General features: G+C 36.8%; 1 protein-coding gene across 1 annotated transcript in view; it reads right to left on the bottom strand.

Annotated features, from left to right (window-relative positions):
• Positions 1-25,665, bottom strand: part of THSD7A (thrombospondin type 1 domain containing 7A) — a 448,162-nt gene that overhangs the window by 147,965 nt on the left and 274,532 nt on the right. Inside the window, exons 5-6 of the mRNA XM_082632651.1 lie at positions 24,035-24,190; positions 22,504-22,716 (exon numbers count right to left, since the gene is read on the bottom strand). Of these exons, the coding sequence (XP_082488777.1) occupies positions 22,504-22,716; positions 24,035-24,190 (369 nt within the window). The remainder of the gene's footprint in view (positions 1-22,503; positions 22,717-24,034; positions 24,191-25,665) is intronic.

Genomic DNA, 25,665 nt, shown 5'->3' with positions numbered 1-25,665 from the left:
GAGGGAGGGAGACGCAAGAGAGAAGATATATAGGAACATATGTATATGTATAACTGATTCACTTTGTTATAAAGTAGAAAATATTACACCATTGTAAAGCAATTATACTCCAATAAAGATGTAAAAAATAAAATTACTGCCATTCTTCTACGAGAGAGTAAAGTTGTTAAGAAATCGAGATTTACTTAATTCAGAATGTGTGATTAATGCATACCCAAATCCACACGAAGTACAATTTTGTAAAAGAAAAGTTCAAAAAAATAATTTTTTTCCCTGAATTTGACTAAATAATTATGGGATTATTTAAAAAGAGACAGCGGGGAACCAGCCTTGACTTTCTTAATCTTAGCAGGAGATAAACACGTCCATTTTCTGGGGATGAAAGGTACATGCTTCATACACATTATTATGTATTTCACATTTAACATTAACCTTTCTATTTACCAAAGCTACATTTGTAAGTCCATTTTGAAATGCTTTCATCAAATTATAAGAGGAGGATATGATTTTGTGAAAAAAGGCAAAGGATTCTTTCATGACTCAGATGCAACTTTGGTTTCTTGTTTTCCCCTCACTGTAATCAATTGACCATGCCTGAGTACAGTCCATCTAAACAGCATAAAGTTATTATTTAATTTAAATCCACACTAAGAAACTTCATTATAAATGAATGCATTAAAGTACCATAAAATACATAATATTCTTCATACTAAATTGAAAATATGAGAAAATCAATTTTTAAATTAAAAGCATAAGAACAATCAACTTTAATTTTATTTTTTACACAGCAGGTTCTTATTAGTTATCTATTTTATACATATTAGTGTACATATGTCAATCCCAATCTCCCAATTCATCACACCACCATCACCCCCCTGCTCCCGCTTTCCCCCATTGGTGTCCATATATTTGTTCTCTACATCTGTGTCTCTGGTTCTGCCTTGCAAACCAGTTCATTGGTACCATTTTTCTAGATTCCATTTATATGCAATAATATACGATATTTTTCTTTCTGGCTTACTTTACTCTGTATGACATTCTCTACGTCCATCCATGTCTCTACAAATGACCCAATTTCATTCTTTTTTAAGGCTGAGTAATGTTCCACTGTATATATGTACCATATCTTCTTTATTCATTCGTCGATGGGCATTTAGGTTGCTTCCATGACCTGGCTATTGTAACTAGTGCTGCAATGAACATTGGGGTGCATGTGTCTTTTTGAACTATGGTTTTCTCTGGGTATATGCCCAGTAGTGGGATTGCTGGGTCATATGGTAATTCTATTTTTAGATTTTTAAGGAACCTCCATACTGTTCTACATAGTGGCTGTATCAATTAACATTCTCACCAACAGTGCAAGAGGGTTCCCTTTTGTCCACACCCTCTCCAGCATTTGTTATTTGTAGATTTTCTGATGATGCCCATTCTAACTGGTGTGATACCTCATTGTAGTTTTGATTTGCATTTTTCTAATAATTAGTGATGTAGAGCACCTTTTCATGTGCCTCTGGGCCATCTGTATGTCTTCTTTGGAGAAATGACTAGGTCTTCTGCCCACTTTTTGATTGGGTTGTTTGTTTTTTTTAATATTGAGTGGCATGAGCTGTTTGTATATTTCGGAGATTAATCCTTTGTCCATTGCTTCATTTGCAAATATTTTCTCCCATTCTGAGGGTTGTCTTTTCATCGAATTTAAGGTTTCCTTTGCTGTGAAAAAGCTTTTAAGTTTCATTAGGTCTCATTTGTTTATTTTTGTTTTTATTTCAATTTCTCTAGGAGGTGGGTCAGAAAGGAATTCGCTGTGAATTATGTCATAGAGTGTTCTGCCTATGTTTTCCTCTAAGAGTTTGATAGTTTCTGGCCTTACATTTAGGTCTTTAATCCATTTTGGGTTTAATTTTATGTATGGTGTTAGGGACTGTTCTAATTTCATTTTTTACATGTAGCTGTCTAGTTTTCCCAGCGCTACTTATTGAAGAGGCTATCTTTTCTCCATTGTATATTCTTGCCTCTTTTCTCAAAGATAAGGTGACCATATGTGTGTGCGTTTATCTCTGGGCTTTCTATCCTGTTTCACTGAGCTATATTTCTGTTTTGGGGACAGTACCATACTGTCTTGATTACTGAACGTTTGTAGTATAGTCTGAAGTGAGGGAGCCTGATTCCTCCAGCTCCGTTTGTCTTGCTCAAGATTGCTTTGGCTATTCGGGGTCTTCTGTATTTCCATACAAATTGTGAAATTTTTTGCTCTAGTTCTGTGAAAAATGCCATTGGTAGTTTAATAGGGATTGCACTGAATCTGTAGATTGCTTTGGGTAGTATAGTCATTTTTCACAATGTTGATTCTTCCAATCCAAGAACATGGTATATCTCTCCATCTGTTTCTATCACCTTTAATTTCTTTCATCAGTGTCTAATTGTTTTCTGCATACAGATGTTCTGTCTCCTTAGGTAGGTTTATTCCTAGGTGTTTTATTCTTTTTGTTGCGATGGTAAATGTGAGTATTTCCCTAATTTCTCTTTCAGATTTTTCATCATTAGTGTATAGGATGCAAGAGATTTCTGTGCATTAATTTTGTATCCTGCAGCTTTACCAAATTCACTGATTAGCTCTAGTAGTTTTCTGGTGGCATTTTAAGGATTCTCTATGTATAGTATCATGTCATCTGCAAACCATGACAGTTTTACTTCTTCTTTTCCAATCTGTATTCCTTTTATTTCTTTTTCTTCTCTGATTTCTGTGGTTAGGACTTCCAAAACTATGTTGAATAATAGTGCCGAGAGTAGACATCCTTGTCTTGTTCCTGATCTTAGTGGAAATGCTTTCAGTTTTTCACCATTGAGAATGATGTTTGCTGTGGGTTTGTCATATATGGCCTTTATTATATCGAGGTAGGTTCCCTCTATGCCCACTTTCTGGAGAGTTTTTATCATAAATGAGTGTTGAATTTTGTCAAACGCTTTTTCTACACCTATTGAGATGATCATATGGTTTTTATTCTTCCATTTGTTAACATGGTATATCACATTCATTGATTTGCAAATACTGAAGAATCCTTGCATGCCTGGGATAAATCCCATTTGATCATGGTGTATGATCCTTTTATGTGTTGTTGGATTCTGTTTGCTAGTATTTTGTTCAGGATTTTTGCGTCCATATTTATCAGTGATATTGGTCTGTAATTTTCTTTTTTTGTAGTATCTTTGTCTGGTTTTGGTATGAGGGTGATGGTGGCCTTGTAGAATGAGTTTGGGAGTGTTCCTTCCTCTGCAATTTTTTGGAATAGTTTGAGAAGGATGGATGTTAGCTCTTCTCTAAATGTTTGATAGAATTCACCTGTGAAGCCGTCTGATCCTGGACTTTTGTTTGCTGGGAGATTTTTAATCACAGTTTCAATTTCATTACTTGTGATTGGTCTGTTCATATTTTCTATTTCTTCCTGGTTCAATCTTGGGAGACTGTGCCTTTCTAAGAATTTGTCCATTTCTTCCAGGTTGCCCATTTTACTGGCATAGAGTTGCTTGTAGTAGTCTTTTATGAGGCTTTGTATTTCTACGGTGTCTGTTGTAACTTCTCCTTTTTCATTTCTAATTTTATTTTATTTTATTTTTTTAAGAAGATGTTGGGGGTAGGAGTTTATTAATTAATTTATTTATTTTTGCTGTGTTGGGTCTTCGTTTCTGTTAGTGGGCTTTCTCTAGTTGTGGCAAGCGGGGGCCACTCTTCATCGTGGTGCACGGGCCTGTCACTATCGCAGCCTCTCTTGTTGCGGAGCACGGGCTCCAGACGCGCAGGCTCAGTAGTTGTGGCTCATGGGCCTAGTTGCTCTGTGGCATGTGGGATCTTCCCGGACCAGGGCTTGAACCCGTGTCCCCTGCATCGGCAGGCAGATTCTCAACCATTGCGCCACCAGGGAGGCCCTATTTCTAATTTTATTGATTTGAGTCCTCTGCCTCTTTTTCTTGATGAATCTGCTAAAGGTTTATCAATTTTGTTTATCTTCTCAGAGAACCAGCTTTTAGTTTTATTGATGTTTGCTATTGTTTTTTTTTTCTATTTCATTTATTTGTGCTCTGATCTTTATGATTTCTTTCCTTCTACTAACTTCGGGGTTTTTTTGTGTGTGTGTGGTACACAGGCCTCTCACTTTTGTGGCTTCTCCTGTTGCGGAGCACAGGCTCCGTATGCACAGGCTCAGTGGCCATGGCTCAGGGGCCCAGCCTCTCCACAGCACGTGGGACCCTCCCGGACCAGGGCACTAACCCATGTCCCCTGCATCGGCGGGCGGACTCTCAACCACTGCACCACCAGGGAAGCCCTAACTTTGTGTTTTTTTGTTCTTCTTTCTCTAGTTCCTTTAGGTGTAAGGTTAGATTATTTGAGATGTTTCTTGTTTCTTGAGGTAGGATTGTATTGCTATAAACTTCCCTCTTACAACTGCTTTTGCTGCATCCCACAGGTTTTGGATCATCGTGTTTTCATTGTCATTTGTCTCTAGGTAATTTTTGATTTCCTCTTTGATTTCTTCAGTGATCTCTTGGTTATTTAGTAGTATATTGTTTAGCATCCATGTGTTTAGATTTTTTACATTTTTTTCCCTGTAATTTATTTCTAATCTCATAGTGTTGTGGTCAGAAAAGATGCTTGATATGATTTCAATTTTCTTGAATTTACCCAGGCTTGATCTGTTGACCCAAGATGTGATCTACCCTGGAGAATGTTCTGTGTGCACTTGAGAAGAAAGTGTAATCTGCTGTTTTTGGGTGGAATGTCCTATAAATATCAATTAAATCTATCTGGTCTATAGTGTCATTTAAAGCTTCTGTTTCCTTAATTTTCTGTCTGGATGATCTGTCCATTGGTGTAAGTGAGGTGTTAAAAGTGACCCACTATTATTGTGATACTGTCAATTTCCTCCTTTATATTTGTTAGCATTTGCCTTATGTATTCAGGTGCTCCTATGGTGGGTGCATATATATTTATAGTTGTTATATCTTCTTCTTGGATTGATCCCTTGATCATTATGCAGTGTCCTTCCTTGTCTCCTGTAACATTCTTTATTTAAACTCTATTGTATCTGATATGAGTATTGCTACTCCAGCTTTCTTTTGATTTCCATTTGCACGGAATATCTTTTTCCATCCCCTCACTTTCAGTCTGAATGTGTCCCTAGGTCTGAAGTGGGTCTCTTGTAGACAGCATATATATGGGTCTTGTTGTCGTATCCATTCAACGAGCCTGTGTCTTTTGGTTGGAGCATTTAATCCATTCACATTTAAGGTAATTGTTGATATGTGTTCCCTACTACCATTTTCTTAATTGTTTTGGGTTTGTTTTTGTAAGTCCTTTTCTTCTCGTGTTTCCCACTTAGAGAAGTTCCTTTAGCATTTGTTGTAGAGCTGGTTTGGTGGTGCTGAATTCTCTTAGCTTTTGCTTGTCTGTGAAGCTTTTGACTTCTCCATCAAATCCGAATGAGGTCCTTGCTGGGTAGAGTAATCTTGGTTGTAGGTTCTCCCCTTTCATCACTTTAAATATATCATGCCACTCCCTCTCTCTTGTATAGTTTCTGCTGAGAAATCAGCTGTTAACCTTATGGGAGTTCCCTTGTATGTTGTCATTTTTCCCTTGCTGCTTTTAATAATTTTTCTTTGTCTTTAATTTTTGTCAATTTGATTACTATATGTCTTGGTGTGTTTCTCTTTGGGTTTATCCTGCCTGGGACTCTCTGTGTTTCCTGGACTTGGGTGGCTATTTCCTTTCCCATGTTAGGGAAATTTTTGACTAGAATCTCTTCAAATATTTTCTTGGGTCCTTCCTCTCTCTCTTCTCCTTTTGGAACCTCTCTAATGCAAATGTTGGTGCATTTAACGTTGTCCCAGAGGTCTCTTAGGCTGTCTTCATTTCTTTTCATTCTTTGTTCTTTATTCTGTTCTGGGGCAGTGAATTCTACCATTCTGTCTTCCAGGTCACTTATCCATTCTTCTGCCTCAGTTATTCTGCTATTGATTCCTTCTAGTGTATTTTTCATTTCAGTTATTGTATTGTTCATCTGTTTGTTTGTTCTTTAATTCTTCTAGGTCTTTTTTAAACATTTCCTGCATCTTCTCAATCTTTGCCTCCATTCTTTTTCTGAGGTCCTGGATCATCTTCACTATCATTATTCTGAATTCTTTTTCTGGAAGGTTTCCCATCTCCACTTTATTTAGTTGTTTTTCTGGGGTTTTATCTTGTTCCTTCATCTGGTACATAATCCTCTGCCTTTTCATTTTGTCTTTCTTTTTGTGAATGTGATTTTCATTCCACAGGCTGCAGGATTGTAGTTATTCTTGCTTCTGCTGTCTGCCTTCTGGTGGATCTCAACATCTTAATCATTGTTATGATAATGATTTAATCATTGTTATCATATAAATGATTAGATCAATTCCAGGAATATAAAGCATAAACAACCTACTACTTCTAAGTAATAGAATTAATAGAATTATGCTACCATTTTTTTTCAAGTATTCCTGGCATATAAAATGTGATATTTAAAATTTACAACTTTCACCAATATTATAATAATCTATCAGTCTTCTATACTTTTATGTAGATGTTAGAGGTGTGTATGTATAACATTTAGATATGGATTTCTCCAATAATTATGAAAGACATCCTTATAGCTACATTATCAGGGGCTCTTTAAAAATAAAAAAATGTTCAGTATAACTTCTTTCTTCATTTACTTGCCAGATCATACTTATTTGGAACATTCCTTCTTTTCATTAGCATTATGACAACCTGTAAAACATCTTTCATAGTGTATGAAATATATAAAACATAAATTCTAAGATATGTGGATTCCCCTACTTTCTACATTTAATGTGTCAGGGGAACAAGTGAGCATCAATAACTCTGATTAAACACAAATGCCACTACAGTAAAATCCTCAGGATTATTCCTAGATCAAATTTTGTGTGAAAGACAAATATACTTCTTACTTTAGTTTAAAAAAGAATAAGAGCATCTGTCTCAACTCCCTTCCTCTCTGCTATAGTTGGAGTTTTATTTCTGAATGATCTGATTATACCACCTCCATAGCAGAACACTTTTTTAAAAAATTTATTTTTATTTTTAAAAAATATTTCTTATACAATTTTTAAAGGTTGCTTTCCATTTACAGTTATTACAAGATACTAGCTATATTCCCCATGTTGTACAATATATCCTTGAGCCTATTTTATACCCAATTGTTTGTATCTCCCTTTCCCCCACCCCTATATTGTCCTTTCCCACCCCTTCCCCACTGGAACCACTAGTTTTTTCCCTATGTCTATGAGTCTGCTTCTCTTTTGCTGTAGTCTCTAATATGTTGCATTTTTTAGATTCCACATATAAGTGATATCATGTAGCACTTGTCTTTCTCTGTCTGACTTATTTCACTTAGCGTAACACCCTCCAAGTCCATCCATGTTGTTGCAAATGGTAAAGTTTTGTTCATTTTTATGGCTGAGTAGTATTCCATTGTGCGAGTTTGTGTTTGTATATAAGTACCAAAGCTTCTTTATCCATTCAACTGTTGTTGGACAGTTAGGTTGCTTCCATATCTTGGCAACTGTAAATAATGCTCCTATGAACACTGGGGTGCATATATCTCTTTGATTTAGTGGGGTTTTTTTCCAGATATATATCCAGGAGTGGGGTTGTTAGGTTATATGGTAGTTCTATTTTAAGTTTTTAGAAGAACCTCCATACTGTTTTCAACAGTGGCTGAACCGATTTACAATCTCACCAATAGAGCATAAGTGTTCCCTTTTCTTCACATCCTCGCCAACATTTGTTATTTCTTGTCTTTTTGATAATAGCCATCCTAACAGGTGTGAGGTGATATCTCATTGTGGTTTGATTTGCCTTTCCCTGATGATTAGCGATGGTGAACATCTTTTCATGTGCCTGTTGACCATAGCAGAACATTTTTAATACCAATAGAATGGAACAGAGTTTCTTTTACTTGGCTTCTTTCATGGTCTGGTATCACTCACAAAGACTTATCTCCTTTGACTTTCCAAACACAAATTCCGTAGTGACATATCCAAATATTTGCAGCTCCTCAAACATTCCAAGTTCTTTCACACCTTTGTGCTTTTGCATAGCTGTGCATTTAGCCTAAAATAGACTTATCTTCTTAAGAATTTTTATTTATCCTTTGAGTAAACACATAAGTCATCTCCTTTTTTCAGTGACCCTCTGAGGTAGAGAGTAAACTCTACCCACTTTTCCTCTTAGCATCCAGAATTTATTTTTAGTTTAGAAATTACTGCACTATGTCAAAATGATTTGATTACACATTTTCCCATCTCCAACTAGGTGCTTGTTGAGATGGGAGAAGCTATCATTAGTATATCACATCACTAGCACATGCTACAAAATGCCTGAAACAGAGCATTAAATAAACGTTGTGGAATGGATGAATGAATGAGTCTAAGTAGCAGACTCTTACAGATCTAACCAATGTTCAAACCAATTCTAAATGTTGTTTAGAGGGTTCTAGCTCTCTCATGACATATGGCAATCTTCTGGGTTGTGTACCCTAGAAAAACCCAAACTAAATATTCAGAAGGCTGACTGCACACATTTTTTATTTAAAAATTTGGATATAGCTCTGAATCAAAGTTGACATTTTGGAATCTTAACACTGGTTGGCCAAAAATTTCATTCAGGTTTTTCTGTAAGATGTTATGGAAAAACCCGAATGAACTTTTTGACCAATCCTCAATTTAAAAGTACCAGGCAGAAATTTTGTGACATCATGTCATTTCTATGATCTCTACAATGATGTCCAGCAATGGTATGTTTCAATGTCAAAGGAGTAGAAGAGAATGGGAAGGATAAAAAGCATCTTGTAACAATAGTGGCAAAAAAAAAAAAAAGATGCCTTGAGGCACTTTAGACACTGCACCATTTCTGCTGGCCTACTTCTGCTTTGGTAAGGACGACTGATGTTTTCTTTATCTAACATCAAATGCTCTGAAGATATAAAACAAGTCCTTCTTCCAATCAGACTGTTGCCCTGCATTCTTTTTACAGAGAAATCTTCTGTAGAAATTAGCTTATTCAGAAAAGCCACTTTTGACCCTTCTTTAGCATAATGTAAAGGTTTTGCAAATGGTTCATAGACATATTCTTAAGGAAAATGGAGACTGAATAATTGCTTAGAGGTGAATTTTGGATACATCTGGGAGTATGAGCCCATGTAGCCACTCATTCAAAGTGGGAACTAACTTCCTAGTCTCTTTCTGTATTAGTTAGATCTATTCTGGGATAGAAATAATGAAGAGACTTCACTGGTTTAAATAATGACCTCAGGTAAGGATTAAAAATGGCTTCAGGTGAGGATAGTATATATTCAATGGCTCAAATGGTACCAACAAATACCTCCACCCCTGTCTTTTATATTATCAACTTTATATAATGACTCTGGATAGCCCCAGTATCTCTTTTAGTTTCTTCTGCACAAGTTCTTGGGTGTATTCTCTCTTGCTAGCCCAAATTGGGTCATACACTCATCCTTAAAGCAATCACTATGGCAAAGTAGATGGAATACAGCTTTGGCAAGTACAATCCCAGCAAACCTTGTGAATACGTTTGGGGGATGGATGAATTCTTCAAAGAAAAATCAGAGGCACAGTTAATGAGAGAAGAGAATGAATGAATGTTGAGGAGGCAAGTAACACATGATGAACATTTATCTTTAAAAATTTTATATCAATTTAGCAATTCTTTTAATCAAGGATTTAAGACTTTAAGATATAAGATCAAAGATGTAAAAATTTTACTTGTTAATTTACTTAAATTCTTTACCCCCTTTTAGCCTATTGGTAAAACTGAAAATCAAGAAAATGCACTGTATTAATCTTATAGCTTTTCATACCTTATTCCCCATTTCAACACTAGGTGCTCCTGAAATAAGAAATCTCAGATTGAGGATCACAGCTAAGTCTTACTTCCTAATGTGGATTTTTGGGGAGTATTTTGGGATACCAGTGGTCTTAAAGTTAGAAGATTACTATAGATTTATTTTCTCAGATATTTAATTGCCATTCCACAAAAACATTCCCTGATCTGATATGTAAACCAAGTGAAGTCCAGTTTCTGACTAGCTTATTACCTCTCTAAGGAAAGAGAGAAAACTACAATTCTCTGTGCATGACACAGTGCAATTCTTATATCATATGAATATAAAATGCATAGTCATAATCTATACTTTAAAATTAACAGCAATATGTTATGAGAATTAATTTTCAAAATTTGGTCAAATTCAAATTATCTTAGTTCTCTTCAGAAGACATTACTAGCTCAATACTAATTTGAATCAATAGCATGTGTCAAGTGGGAAAAAAACATCAATTCAGACATCTATTTCCTTGTGTAACAGGTGAAAGGATTTTCTATGATGAAAGTTTACTATTATATAATACTTATTATTTTCTGATAGCTAATAGAACAAAGAAGCAGGCACTCATTTCTGTAAGGATATATATATGATATATAATACATATATATATATATAATATATATACATATGCTTTCAAAAATACACTTATTTTATGAGTGTTATGAAAATAAATGAGATCAACTGTAAATCATTCGATCAGTATGGGTAAGTAATAAAATTCTTATCCTTAGCCAAAGAAACAAACAAAAAAGAGTGGTTTTTGTGCTTAGTTCCCTTTTTCACTATTGAACTCATCTCAAATGAATGATAGTAACAACAAATACTTAAAAAGTATTTATTATGTGTCAAGCACAATTCTTAGCACTTAACATATATTAACTCATTTATACTCTACAACAATATTATGAGTAGGTAACTGTACTATCCTAGTTTCACAGATGAGGAAACTTAGTCACAGAGGATTTAAGTAACTTGCCAAAGAAAATGGTAAAGTTAGCATCTGAACCCATACTTAGTGCTTCAATGACTGGGCTCCAGAAAATTGAATCTCAGCAAAAATCAGACTAATGATAAAATGCTGTTAGAAGAATCCTTCAGATTATAGGTTTTTGTGAACAATCTGTTTATTTTTTCTCTTTATGCAAATGCAGTGGCTGTTTTGCTCTGGTGTACTGGGACTTAAGAGTAATGGAATTTGAAGGCATATTGAGATGGTAATAGAGTGTGCAATTTGGTGTCATGCTTTATCTGACATCTGGTAGGCAAAGTTTGAAATTGCAGTGAGAGCATTAACAAAAGTTTACTTAAGGAGAAATTGAGAGCCATTTCCTGACAGGATGTGATGTTCAGGAATAAAAGAAAGCAAGAAATTGGTGATGAATCAGAGATTCATTATTGACAATCTGTTTTATGGAGCACAGGGCTAGGAAATAGGTATACCAAAATAAATAAGACATGATTCCTACCCCACAGTAACTAATAGTATAGAGGGGATAATGGGTAATAGTAAAGTGGAAATAACCAAATTCTATAAAATGTACAATGATGTAATAAACAGAAGGACAGAAAGACGACTGGTAGAAGGACCAGATGAGATCAGGGGAGACATTCTGTGATTCCCAAATAGCTCTGAACTTTATGCAGAAGGCAACAGGAAGCCAGCAAGAGATTTTAAGCAGCTAAATTATTTGATCAAGAGAGAATGTTTGGTGGGAGACCTGTGAATCCCCAGATAAGGAAAATCTGATCCCAGGATCCCACTATCTCTATTAACTGCCTTAATCCTTCCTAGACAATCAGTTTAACTCTTTTAACCCCTTCCATTGTTGCAATCCTTATCTAAGCCTCACTACTGTCTCTCACCTGAATTATTGCAATAGCCTCTTCACTGTTTCTTATCCACTCTTTCAAAGTTGATTCTCAACAAAGCAACATGAACGATTCTTTAAAAACAAAAGTCGTTTCCCGTTACTTGTCTGCTCAAACCCTCCCATAGATTCCAACTTAGTCAGACTGAAAGCCAAAGCCCCTTAGTGGTCTCACTCCTCCATAACCTCCTCTAACCTCACCCCTGATTATTCTGCCCCTAATTCACGCTATGCCAACCACACTGGCCACCTTGTTGTTCCTCAGATTCAAAGAAGTTCCCACCTCAGGGTCTTGCATTTGGTGTTCCTTCTGCCTAGAACATTATTTTCCCAGATTCTCAAGGGGCTGGCTTCTCCACCTCCTTTATGTCACTTCACAGTTGTCACTCTGTCAACAGGACTGAGCAAATTGTGGTGCTATGAACTAGGTGAGGAAAACTGGAGGAGAAACCAGTTTTGGAGGAGAGATGATAAGTTTGACTTTGGTACATACTGATTTTGAAATGCCAGTAGGGTTTAGTTGGAGCTTCCAGGTAGAGGTCAAAAGCAGAAGGTTGAAAGGGAATGTTAACATTTAAAGAGGAAGCACAGAAAGAATACAGCATACAGGAAACAGAGGAAGTAGCCTGTGGTAGATTAAATATGTCTACAAATTCTGACAAGAAACTCCCATCAAAAGGTATAATTGAGTCCATTATCCCTTGAATCTGGCCAGCCCTGGGACTGTCTTTGACCCAAAGAAGAAGTAGCCTTATGATTGTTCCAGAACCCAAGCATTACAAGGTCTTTCATCTGTTTTGCCCTTTTGGAACACTGCCCTGGGATCACCTTGTAAAGAAGCTGGTCTAGTCTACAGGGCTATGACAGGACACATGGAGGAAACAGGAAGTACCTACATTGATATTACTGAGGCCAACTTGGACATCATCCATGCCAGCCCTCCAGCTCAGTGCAGCTGCACCAGTGATCCCAGGAGGAACCAACAGAGGAATTGCCCAGCCAACCAACAGAATTGAGAAAAAATTTTTTTAAAATCATTAAGTTTAGGGTGGTTTGTTACGCAGCATACATATCTGGTAGAGAACTTGGTACCTAGAAATGGGGTGCTTCTTTACCATAAACCTAAAACATATAGCAATGGCTTTGAGACTTGGGGTAGGTAAAGGTTAAAAAGTAGGTGAGAAGATTGTTAATGGAGGCTGGAGACAGAAAAGGTTGTTAATGGAAGATGTAACATCATCATGTTACAAATTGATGGAAAAATTCTCAGAACTGTTGCTTATAGAAACTTGCAAGACAGAAAACCTATCTAATGGACCTAGAAATCTAGACATTTCCAGAAAAGAGATTAGAAGTGTCCATTTAATTTTTTTACCCTGAGAATGATGATATAGGGAGAGAAATAAACTAAAAAAGGAATAATCAGTGTGCAGTTGGAATTAAGATGATGCCATGATATACTGAAATGGAAAATAAAATTGTTTCTCACCCCTGGTTAGCTGGTAGAAGAGTTTCAGAGAAATATATGGCCTAAGGTAAAACTCAGCTCAAGGATGTAGCTAAAAATGCTTTGATAAGACCTCAGAAAGATGTAAGTGGTATTTAGAAGACTCCCTGACTTTTAAAAGGCCTCTAAAAATCTTAAAGGTAGTTTCCACAGCAGCCTCATACATGGCCCAAAGTAAAGAGAGGCTTTTTCAAAAACAAATTATCCAAATTACAGATATGGCTTTGGTGCCACGGAGTGACCTCCAATGAGATTCTTAAGAAACCCAAAACAATTTAAGAGTGTTATATTGATAAAAACACTGTCAGCTTGGTCTTAGAGAAACTGCAACATTTCAAAATGAATAAAAGGACTCCAGGCTCTCTGATTTACATGGGCAGAAGGCCGACTGAGAAAGTTCCTCAGCTATAAATATGAGCCATTTCTTATGGAAAAGGCAAGACATCTTATGGAAAATCCAAGATCCCAGGGTGAAGAACAAAGAGTCAAGGAGAAAAATGGGCTACAGAACCACTCTTAGAAAACAAAAATAGGCTTAGATCAAGGAATTTCCCCTGCCCCTGGTATAGGGGAGACAGGCTGGGTCTTAGAATTGATGTAGACCAGAGACTGCTGAACGTTTCCTATTTTTCTCATCTTTGAGTGGGAGAGTCTATTCTGATTTTCTGGTCCCTGTTACATCATTGTATGCTGTATGTGTGGAGAAGGTTATCTTGTCTTTTTTCGTTCAAAGCCCTCTGATTCAAGAGTAGCTATACCCTAGAAACCAAAATTTCCGATTTCAATCTGAAATCAGGTTCTTTGTGACAAGTAACATAAAACAAGGATCATATGAAGTCATTATCTTAAAGAAAATCACTTTTCATAAATCACTTTGTGAAAAGCACCACACTAGTGTATAGTAAGATCTTGAAGGAATATGTATGTTAGGTGCAGGACAAAAGAGTTTCATTTTTTTGGGAAAGTTAATTATCTGAATGATTCAAATTTTTATTACATCTACAAATTAAAATATCTTTCAATATGAGAGTTATATTTTCCATGTCTTGACACCTTAAATAATTATTCAGACATTCAGCTAAACAGATTCTATAGGACTGAGTCCTATAGAATACAGGATTTAACTAATAATAAGAAGATTTAAGCACTACAATAAACTACTTTTTTAAAACTTAGAAAGGAATAACAATATACAAGTTAGGGACAAAAGCGCTTGAACATTTACAAGTTTTTAAAATAAACACTAATCCTATCATCTGAAATATTTTTTTTGATGTGTGCGTGGTATTATGTGGAAGATACATAGCACAATTCTGTTTAACAAGTCAAGTTCTATAATTTTAATTTGATCAAATGAGACTGTCATTATTTGTACATAATAAGACCTATATATTTATTTTTATATTTTCTGATTTATTTTTCCCCTCAAAAAAATCTATAATTAAAGGATAGCACTAAATTACTTTGAAATGCACAGGAAAGAATTTGACAAATTGCCTCATGGGGCAAAACAGCTCCTCTGAAAGTAAGAGCTCAAAGCAAATATGTGAAAAAAATACAAATAAGAAAAGAGTAGCCACACCCGAATTGTTGTCCCTGAGATGCCTCATCTATATTTGAACTAGATGCAGAACATGAGGTAGTGAACTCTAAGCCTGATGGCATAACTACATGAGAATTCTGATGGTCTCCGGTGGAAAGGGGGTGTACTTTGCATGTGGGAGGAGTGAAAACAATTGTGACCAGAGGGTGGACTGTAGTGAATTAAATTCTTTGCCACAATTCTTCATAACGTCTCTCATCAAGCAGTAGAGCCTATTTCTTTCCTCATTAAACGTGAGTTGTCATCAGGACTTCTTTTGACCAAAAGAATGTGGCCGAAGTGACACTATAAAAGTTCAAGAGGCTTGTCAGCTTCTGTTTCTGTCCTTTTAAAAGCAGTGCCCTACAACCACGAGGTAAGGAAGCTGATCTAGCTTAATGGAGAATGAGGGCCCCTGTGAAGAAGCACCAATGCACCTTAGCAGGCAGTTAGCATCAGATGCAAAATACGTGAGGGAGCCCATCTTGGATCTTCCTCCAGTCACAGCCAAACCTCTCCGAGTGAGCACAGTAAAACTGGAACAGGAACTCCGCAGAATCATGAGAAATCCTAACTGGTTTTGTTATCAGCCAGTGAGTTTTGAAGTGGTTTGTTATCCGGCAACAGTTAAATGATACACGGCCTGAGAGGGAGGAAAGACATCAGAGGAATGGAGAATCAATGAAATCAAAGGACAACAAAGTCTGACAGGGGAGATAAGAGATGAGCAAAGTCACAGAAGCAAAAAAGGGAAGGATAACGTAAGGGATGAGATGCATCTGTTAGGTTGAAAGATATGCCTTCTATCGTACTGGCTTTTACTGACCCAGCTATGAGAAAACTGGCTGCCCTGGGTTGTGTTAAGGCACTTGACCACTTATAAAGTGAAAGGCTGTTTTCTCTTGCATTTGCCATTTGAAGTGGTAGATAAAACTTAGTGGGAAATTTATATCATCCTATTAAGTGACAAGCAAACTACTGTTCACTTAACTTTCATCTGAGGTTTCTGCTATAACTAACCTAATTTAAAGAAGAAAATTCCTTATAAAACGCTACTCTTTGCTAAAACATTGCTATGCAAAAGAATGCTGGCTCAATCCTGATGGCTTCCTTACAAACAAAAAAATACTTTTTATTTACAGTATATCAAAATATATTATAATACACATACCACACACACACACACACACACACACACACACTCTCACACACAGAAGATAGATCAGGGTATCTGATGCCAGATTTTTTAAGGCCAAAATAAAATTGTGATTACTATAAACCAACACTGAAGAATAACCTATTGTCTTAAATTTTCTAAAAGGCTATAATGACTTTCATCTTTACAACAAATTGAATAGAGAATCTCAATGTAATTACAGGAAACAAACTCTTACCAACAGTGTTAGATGATCCTAATTGTAAAGTTAAGGACCTTAGATTTAAGCACAATATCCAACCTAATTATATTGCAAATGCATTAAATGGCATAGCATTCTACAGGAAGGAAACTCCTTAGTTGATTTATTGCTTAAATTATGGAAAAACAATTCAGTTATAGGACGTATTCTTGCATTTAAAAGATCAGCTTTTCAATGTAATGGCTGTGTAATTTGTGTTAAGAAGTAGATTCCAGTTCCAAAGAGTGATCATGCTTTTGAAATTGTGTTCTCAACTAGCTCTACAGATATTTCAATTGATCTGAACTTGAGCTCTTGCCAAAGTTTTTGAAGCAAATCCTAGGTTAGTTTCCCTTATAAACTTACAGAAATTTTAACTTAAGTTTTCATCACTCCTCCTCATGTATTATGATGTTCTTGTCCATCACTGATAAATAATTATGAAAAAATATAGCACAGAAGGTATTATCCTGATGGAAAAAAGCAAAAATACGCTTTTTGTCTCCTCTGTCTCACAATTTATCAGTCATTTCTAGGGTGATCATATTACTTATTCTCCAAACCAGGACAATTTCGGGGACAAATGGGAGTGCTATCAATAATGACCTCAAGAAAATGGTACTATCCTGATCAAACCCATGAGACCAAATCACCTATTTCATACCAAAGGGTATTTCCAGTTATCTGTGGCCGTTCTCAAAATTTTTCTCTTTCTTCCTTAAGATCCTTACTCTCACTTCTCCTCCTAGGACTATCTTTCATTCTCTTTTATCATTACCAAACTGCTTACCTCTCTTCCCATACTACCAGAAGTAACTTAAAAATTCTCTTATTTTGCAGAACTCAGGTCTTTTATTATCCAGGCAATGTAGAGAGTACTGCAGATTTGTCTACCAAAATTGTCCCAAAGTGTTCGCCTAAACTGGAAACTATATCCTCATGGGGATTCCTCTGTAGTATAGAAGACAATGTTACCAGGTTTTAGGTTTGCTTTAGTATACACACATTTATACTCCTTCCCACCATATTTGGATCTCCTTCCTGTACAGTGTTCTTGCCCAGCTTGGATCCCTGAAGACTCCTTTTACTGGATCTTTGCACCCATCTATCAGATTCTGCTGCTTATATATCATTCTTGGCCTTTAGCTGAATGGCCCTGGGCACTAGGGTGGTCTGGCCAATATAGAGAGCTGGAAGTTTCCTGGACCCTCCTTCCTCCTCCCAGCCAGCATCTGTGAGCCAATGGTGACTGGTGTGAGCGTATAAAATCCCAGCTCCTTTACTTCTAAAGCTAGAAGATTTGGGCTTTAATTTACACTCCAGAGTGTCTCACCTAATTAGACTGAGACTGCAACTCTGGTGTTCCGTGCAGAAAAGAGTTAACTTAGCAGGCCTGAGACTGTTATCCTTAGACACTCTTGCTCACTAGGCTGGCCTTTGGCTTGCATCTGGGACCTTGAATTTCTGGAGGGCTCCACATTCTCTAAATGATAAGTGTTGCTCAGTGGGGTTAAAGTATTCATACAAACAACGTGGCTTATATTGAACACCTGCTTTCCTTCTGGGAGTCTGGAATTTTGGTATGTGTTAGGCAGAGGGTGACTGCATGGCTGAGCCAATATAAACCCTGGACTCCTAGGCTCAGGTGAGTTTCCCTGGAAGACAACACTTCACACATGTCACAATTCACTGGTGGAAAAATTATGCATAACCAATTTGACTCCGCTGGGAGAGGACTCTTGGAAGCTTGTGCCTGGTTTTCTCTGGACTTTGCCCCATGTGCCTTTTTCTCTTGCTAATTTTGCTTTGTACTCTTTTGATGAAATGAATCATAGCTGTGGGTATGACCATATGCTGAGTTCTGTAAGTTCCCCTAGTTAATTAAAGAACCTGGGGGTGGTCTTGGGAACCAAGACACACTCTCCTTTCACTATTTTGCTTCTTTATTTCCCCTTCTCTTACTGGCTTTCCCTGGGAGCACACCTTTAATAAACTGTGGGCATCCTAATCCTTGACACGGCCTATGTTTCTAGGAGGGTTTACGAATATTGTCAATCAGACAAAATATTAGTTTCAACTATAAGCTCTGTAATTTCTCTCTTTCTATTCCTGGAATGATTTGCTCCTTACCCTGTCCACTTTATTCCACAAATCTCTATCCCCCTCCAAACTGTTACTCTTTAATAAATATATATTTGGACAAATTAATTCAGTGTTTATATAATTTGTAAATTGTACACAAATTGTAGTACAAGGCTTAAAATAGAGGAGAGCAGTACCTCGCCCCATTCCTCCCCATACTGAGTCCTGTTTTCCAGAGACAAAAATTTTCCATTTTTTTAAGGAGCTTATTCCTGATTTACCTCAAGACATCAGGTATGCCCTTACCTTCCTGTTAATACTGAATACCTGGGGAAAGAAGAGTACAACATAAACTACTTGGGAAATAAATAGTATCCAAGTCTTCCCTTCCATCTACTCATATGTGGATACATATCTCCTTCCAGTAGGAAGAAATTGGTGGTAAAAATTCAGAAAGACTAAGCAGTCGCATGACAAGCCAGTGCATGGGATATTAAGTTCATCTTCAACATCTTTCACAGTCAGTTCTTTTGGTATTTCTGATGCTATACAGAAATGGTTCCCCCCCCCAAAAAAAAGGCAGAGAAAATTACTATAAAGGCTTGCTTCAGTATTACTCTCTTAGCGTTCTTAATCATAGGTCTTCTTCAGCATTACCCAAATCCAGCCAGTATGCTTTGGTTCTGGGAAACTTTGGGTAACAGAATCAGGCCTTAGGTTCCACCAAAACAATCCTTTTGTCATTTTAGTACAGTGATTCACAAACTTCACTGTGTATCAGAACTATCCAGAAAGCTTCATAAAAATGCAGCTTTCTGGGACTTGCCTCCATAGATTGTAATTAAGTCCATAGAAAAGACAGGAATCTGACACTCCTTTACAAATACCAAAAACAAAATAACAAAACTGTGGTTTTGAAATTCACACAGAAATGTGTCAATACTCTGATATCTAGAATAGAACACATGGTAATGAAATATAGATGGTATCATTTATCTTTTTTCAACAGAGGGGAGGGAAATATGGAAACAATACTTGGTTTACAGTATACTTAAGTAATCAGTAAGATTATAGATTATTTTTTGACTTTCAGCCTAATAGCCTTGCTTTCTTCTGTCTCTAACCAACCAATTTGGGAAACAAAATACTCTTGCCTCACCAATTTACACCTTTAAATAAAACACAAACAAATTTTGCAAAAACTGAAAGAAAGCAGATTTTGGGTTTTCTCATAGGTTCAATATTCTCTAGGATTCCACTCGGCACCCTGACCCATTACCACCAGACCTTTAGAGTAGTTCCTGTATTTGTGCCCATAGATCTGGGATTGCTTTTCTGACAATCTTTAAATTATGAGTAATATTTTTTTCTGTTACATGTAAAATGTTTCTCTCTTCCTGGACAGTCTAATTGTCTTCTGAGTTCTCTTTCACCTTGCATTTTTGTTACACCCCTCTGTCAGACAATCTACATAAAACTCCTCCTGGGTGCTCTCTCAACCCTCTGTCAACCCTGTTCCTTAGAAGACAACTGGAAAAATGGACAATAACAGCAGCAGCAAATCCTAATGATCTCAGAAGCCTGGATAAAGAATACTTCAGAAAAAAAGAGACTTTAAATGCTTTGAGATCATTAACACAGTGGTGAAATTTGTGAGGAAGGTGGGAGAAAAAACAGTCTTTCTATTATTTGCTAGATTCACAGGCTCTAATTCTTCACTTCCCTAGTTGAGCTTTAACTTAATTATAAAACAAAATCTATAGCCGCAGCCAGGCCTAGAGGTAGAGTCTGTACAACTAATCAACTTTAATTCCCTGGGCTCGATTTAATTACAAAACGACATTTGGTGCAGCTGCTAAACACTTACCAGGTGACCACATGATAATACTGGAGTAGTATTTACAGGTCTCCAGCTTTTGCACTGATTCTCACAGCACAATTATGTTTCAGTTATATATAAATTTGAACAGCCTCTAGGATTTATAATAAAACATTTTCTTGATTTTATACATTCCTGTAGTTGAGGCAGTTAAAACACTGAATTGCACAATAACTAATATATGTCAGGGAGTAAAATGTAATGACGGAGGAGATGTCCTGATAATGAACAATAATAACAAGCTGAATATTAGTAACACATTTCTGACCTTTAAAAATTCATTCTGTTTGTTAGGTGGACAAAGTGAAACCAGCTTATGTATACTGAGTTATCAATTTGCCTTCTAGGTTATAACATACATTACTTTCCAACATAACTAGACATATCTAACTCATTCTTCTTGTTCTTTAATGTTCCACAAGACAATTTAGGAGGTGATTATATGTGTTACATAATATTTTTTAGCTGACAGAATTAAAATTAACCACTGTTGTTTTTAAAATAGCCACCTCCTCGAGTACATTTCAAATATACTCAATCTGCACAAACATCCAGGAAGACCACTGCAATATGTGAGACCTGATTTTTCATTTTATAATATCTAGGCAAAGGTTCCATGCACAATTAACTTTTCATCTTAAGAGTTTTTTTCAACCTAGCCCATGCAAATATACTTTTTATAATATCTGGGATCCCAGTTCCTCCCTAGGTCTATCGGAGGATAAGAAAAATTATTTAAATTGAGGAAAAGGAATCAAGAAGCAGTATCACTAAGGAAGTCACTAATGATACTAAAATAAATATGACCCTTACTGTTTCTACAGCAACTAGATAGTAATATAGGGTGCCTTTTAATTCAAATTAGGATTTTAAGCACAACAGAATGCGTTCCATTTGCTCTCTTTTTCCTAGAGGTTAATCTCCTTTTCTTTCCCTTTAGAGTAGAACTGAGTAAAAGCTAAAGAGAGGATGTATCATAGCTAATTACACCTACAGAGGAAAAAGCGGCATTCATCGTAAAATATCTGGGGCAATAATCCCCTCTTCACCTTCCAACTTCAAGTGCTGGTTCAGATTTTACTTGATGCTGTCCTGCATGACTACCTTGGATCCTGGACAAGGACAACACTGTAGGTTTCAAAGTTGAAAGGCTAATTTCTCAGTACTAGCAGTGTCTGTCAGTCTCTTACCCCAGAGAGTATCTTTCTCTACTGAGCAGTGATTGAGTCACAGGAGGTAACAATTCTGCTTGCTGGAAGAAAATAGGATGGAAGGAATCACGACAGTTACCAGATGTTCCAGTGCCCCTGAGGGGGCACCAGAATGTTCCTGCATATGCTGTAAACAGCATCAACTGTCAACCATGGGACCCCGGGGTGTGGTGCTCATGCTGCTCTGATGTGCAGAGTCTCAGGATTCCAGAGTTGGAAGAACCTTGAAGATGCTCTTAGCCAGAGGTTTTACACTACGTCTGGAGGAGTTCTTTGTTTCCTAAGTGTGATTCAGGCATTGCTGAACAATAAGGGGGAATCTCCCTGAAACAGTAGCAGCACTCTTGGAAAGAATGTAAAGATCTTAAGCCAGGGCTAACAGCAAGACAGGATATTTTATCCAACAAAAATCAGTCATAAAAGTCCAAGGTAATTCCTATGGTTCAAGGAAAGAACTTTGTGGAAAATCCCTGTCCCAGTGGCTCTATGACATTCCTAGAAGGGAGGCCCTAGAGTTCAGAAGGTTAATTCAGGAATTCTAGGCTGCAATAGGCCTCGTGGCTTGGAAGTCTGGAAATTAAAATATATTACTAGGACACAGTATCAGGGTGGGAGATGAAGGCTTCTAAAGGCAAAGTCAACCAATGCTTACAACCCTTCTTTATTTACATATCACTTTCCATGGCAAATAGGAAAAAAAAACACTTAGAAAAATGTTACCTTTCCTTGTTATTTTAAAATTTGTCAATTTTACACATTGCCTTGATGATGGTTTCTTATTCTATGTTACCTGTTTTCAAAGTAAAGAATACCTTGTGATTGTTCAAGACCCTCTCCACAGCCACCATCAGGAAGGCAGGAAGGGAGAGAGGGAGGCAGGGGAGGGAGGGGAGGAAAGGAAGGAAAGGAAGGGGAAGCTATTTCTGTGTTTGTAAATGGAACCAGCTATGATGTGAGAAGACATGCGATTTTAACATAAGGAAAACTGTATCTCCAGGGTCAAACAGACATCCATAAAAGCAGGATAGATAATCTTTCTCACCGTCACTGTTGATGCACACAACCTCTTGAATTTGAGTGCCTGGACCACACTCCCTTCCATTATCTGGTTCACAGTCTCCTAGCTTCACTGCTTTCCAGTCATAGCAGGATGGCTCCTCACAGGGAATGGCTTCCAGTAAGTGAGGGCAGTTCCCAGCGCCCCCAGAGCCTCCAGTGGGCTCATTGGTGATGCGCCTTTTCCTCATTTTAAAACCTGAATTGTTGGAGAAGGAAAATATTTACTGTTACCATCATGCATTGAATATTTCAGAAGGCTGAATGAAACTTCAAGTGAAAGCTGTATGAGGGTAGAGGGTAGAATTCATATCTGCTTTAATCACTAGTGTATCCTCAAACTCTAGTTTAATATGAGCTCATTAATAATTTATTAAATGAATAAACAGAATGGCCAAAGAGGGACTTTTGGTGTCAGCTTACTACAGTAAAAGTCAAGCAAGAATGGGCTGGAGAGAGATAAAGAGAAAGAGAGACAGAGACAGAGGTGATTGGTTGATTTGGAAAGTCTGTAGTTGTAAAATGTTCAAAGACACAATAAAATCTCAAGCTATTCAGAAATATTCATGACCAGACAAAAGTGCTATTACTTTGAATTCCTCAACAGGATCACCTGGTTAAATTTGAAAAGGAACCTCTGAGAAGTTGGATGGTTTCAGGAAACTGTCTCTTGAAGCCTTAGTTGAATTTAGACTCCCCAGAAATCTGAATTCGGGATATAAACCATCTGGGCTCTAACAAGGAGTATTCAAAGTCCTGCTCTGTGCTTTAATAACACCTAAGTGTTGCCCTTTCTGAAAATGTGTAACAAAATTAATAAGTCTGTCTACTGCTATGTGAATATATTAGAATCACTAGAAAACTGTCCCTTGAAACAAAATAGAAAAATGTTTTCAATTACTAGATCATGTGAAAATTACTCTACCATGCCGAACATGTAGTAAACAATTGCATTTATTCTATTCCTTTTAGATATATTATTTGCATAATGAAAGCAATATTCATTATTTGTTTGTTTACCTTCAAAGTAATAAGTAGTTCTGTTTATTAGGCACTAGCTACAGGTCAGGCAATGAAATAAGTGCTTTATGTTTATCTCATTGAGTCTTTAAAGAAAACTTGGCTTCCAGATCATATTACATCCCTTTTACAGATAAGGGGACCAAGATTTAAATAAGTTAATTAACTTATCTAAACAATAGAGGACAGACTAGGTTTTCCAATCCAGGTCAGTCTGACACCACAGCTCATCATAACCACTGCACCAACTGCCTCAGATGCTCTCCATCTGTTGTCTAAATTAACAAGCATCTTGCCTACATTCTGCAGTTTTAATCTTCTGGTATCATCATCAGAATAGGTTTATAATTCTTTTGTGCTAAAGATCAATACTCTTTAGCCATTCTGGAAAATACTGCAAATGAATGATCACAGAAACACAGAGCAGCATTTGTTCATAATTCATGGTTTGACCCAATTGATAGGAGCTTTAAGCATGCCATTTTAATATTACATACCTTTTTTGCCTTGCTGGTCATTACAATTTTCATAAGTACAAGGTCCCCAAGCTGTCCAAGGTGAAACCTCACATTCAATAGGACAGGGAATGTGGCACAGTTGTGTCGTATTAGGGATAGGGCCAGCGCATGATTTCAAGTCCACTGGTTTTGAGGCTGTTTGGAGAAAAACAGAGGTTCCTTAAGAATTAAACAGATTGTTATGGTCAATAATAAGATTTTTCAGAGCAGTTTTGTGTATGGAGAAGGAAAATGCTTAAAGAAGTGCCACCAAGACATTACTTGAATGCTTCTCAGCTCCCTCCTGAGAATAAAAGGAGAAGGAGTGGGGGGGAAAGAAGCAGTGTAGTATAGTCAAAGGAAACTGGGCTAGAAGTCTTGCAGATTGTTTGATCACCAGCTTCACCACTAATGAGTCATGCAATTAATAATGCTGAGTCTAACTTTCCTAGTCAGTAAAATAATCCTTATGGTTAATTTTATTTCTAAAATTTTATAGTTAGGTTCTAAAAAAGTAGTATTTAGAGGACTGAACAGAGTAGGAGGGGAACTACAGCTTTAACGTATATGGAAAAAATCTCCACTGAGTGGCTCTGGCAGAGCAGTCCCCCTTCCCTTTTGGTCTGCAGAAAGGTAACTGATATGAAGGAAGAGCTCAGGCCACCAAATGGGGCATCTCTATCTCCAACTGCATGACTCACCAGATACTTTCCAGAACTTTAAAGAATATACTATTAGCATATGTGATCCAAAGCTCAGAATTGCTAAGGGGACAAATGTATAATTGTCCACGTATGTTCATAAGTTGACCAATGAACTGTGTATAATTACTGCTAGCCCTTGCTTCTCTTCTACTATGATGACTGCAGTTTGGCTATTTTGTACAGCACATATATTTGATAGTTAACATCAGAAGATGTCCACAGTTCTGGTTAAAAATGACTAAGTAAGAATGATACTTAAAACTTTATGGACGTCAGAAGAGAATCAAGTTTACTACCGTCATAAAAATTTTGAGAAGTAAATGTCTTAAGACACACATTTCCTTTAACAAAAGCTAGCCCCTGTTACTCTCTCATACTTTGAAATGCCCTGCATGTAGCACAGAAGCCCGAAATAATAAGAGGTCTTAGCTAATTCTCATTCTCTTTATGTAAAGGATTATCAAATTCCAATTGCATGGGATTGCATATAGAAGCTCATAGAGGAAATAAAATATCTTCAACTATATTATCCTAACTTTTAAATAAAAGTACTAAATATATCTGCTTGTAGTATAAACACTAAAGCAAACTGTAGGTACTTGTATATCCCTCAACTTTCTGCACACACAGTCATAAATGCAACCTAAAGACTATTATCTCCTCTTTCTGCCACAGCTTTTCAGTTCTGAAAAATATTCTATAGATTTTGGTTTTTATTTTTTCTTCCTAGGAGTACTTATTTTCATCCCCTCCCACTCTCCGGCCCCACCCCGGAACACACAAACACACACACTACAGTGAAAATAAATGACTGGGCATCCCTAATTTGCTTAGCATGAGCACCAAGAGCATTCTCACTTAAGCTTATCAGAATTGTTGCTAATTTGTATCATAACATTAGGCAAAGCCAAAAATGATTAATTGGAT

This window comes from Mesoplodon mirus (assembly GCF_964341445.2).
Source record: "Mesoplodon mirus genome assembly, chromosome: 9".
Classification (NCBI taxonomy): Eukaryota; Metazoa; Chordata; class Mammalia; order Artiodactyla; family Ziphiidae; genus Mesoplodon; species Mesoplodon mirus.
Note: the sequence above shows the minus strand (reverse complement) of the source record. Positions and strands in the feature narration are given on the sequence as shown.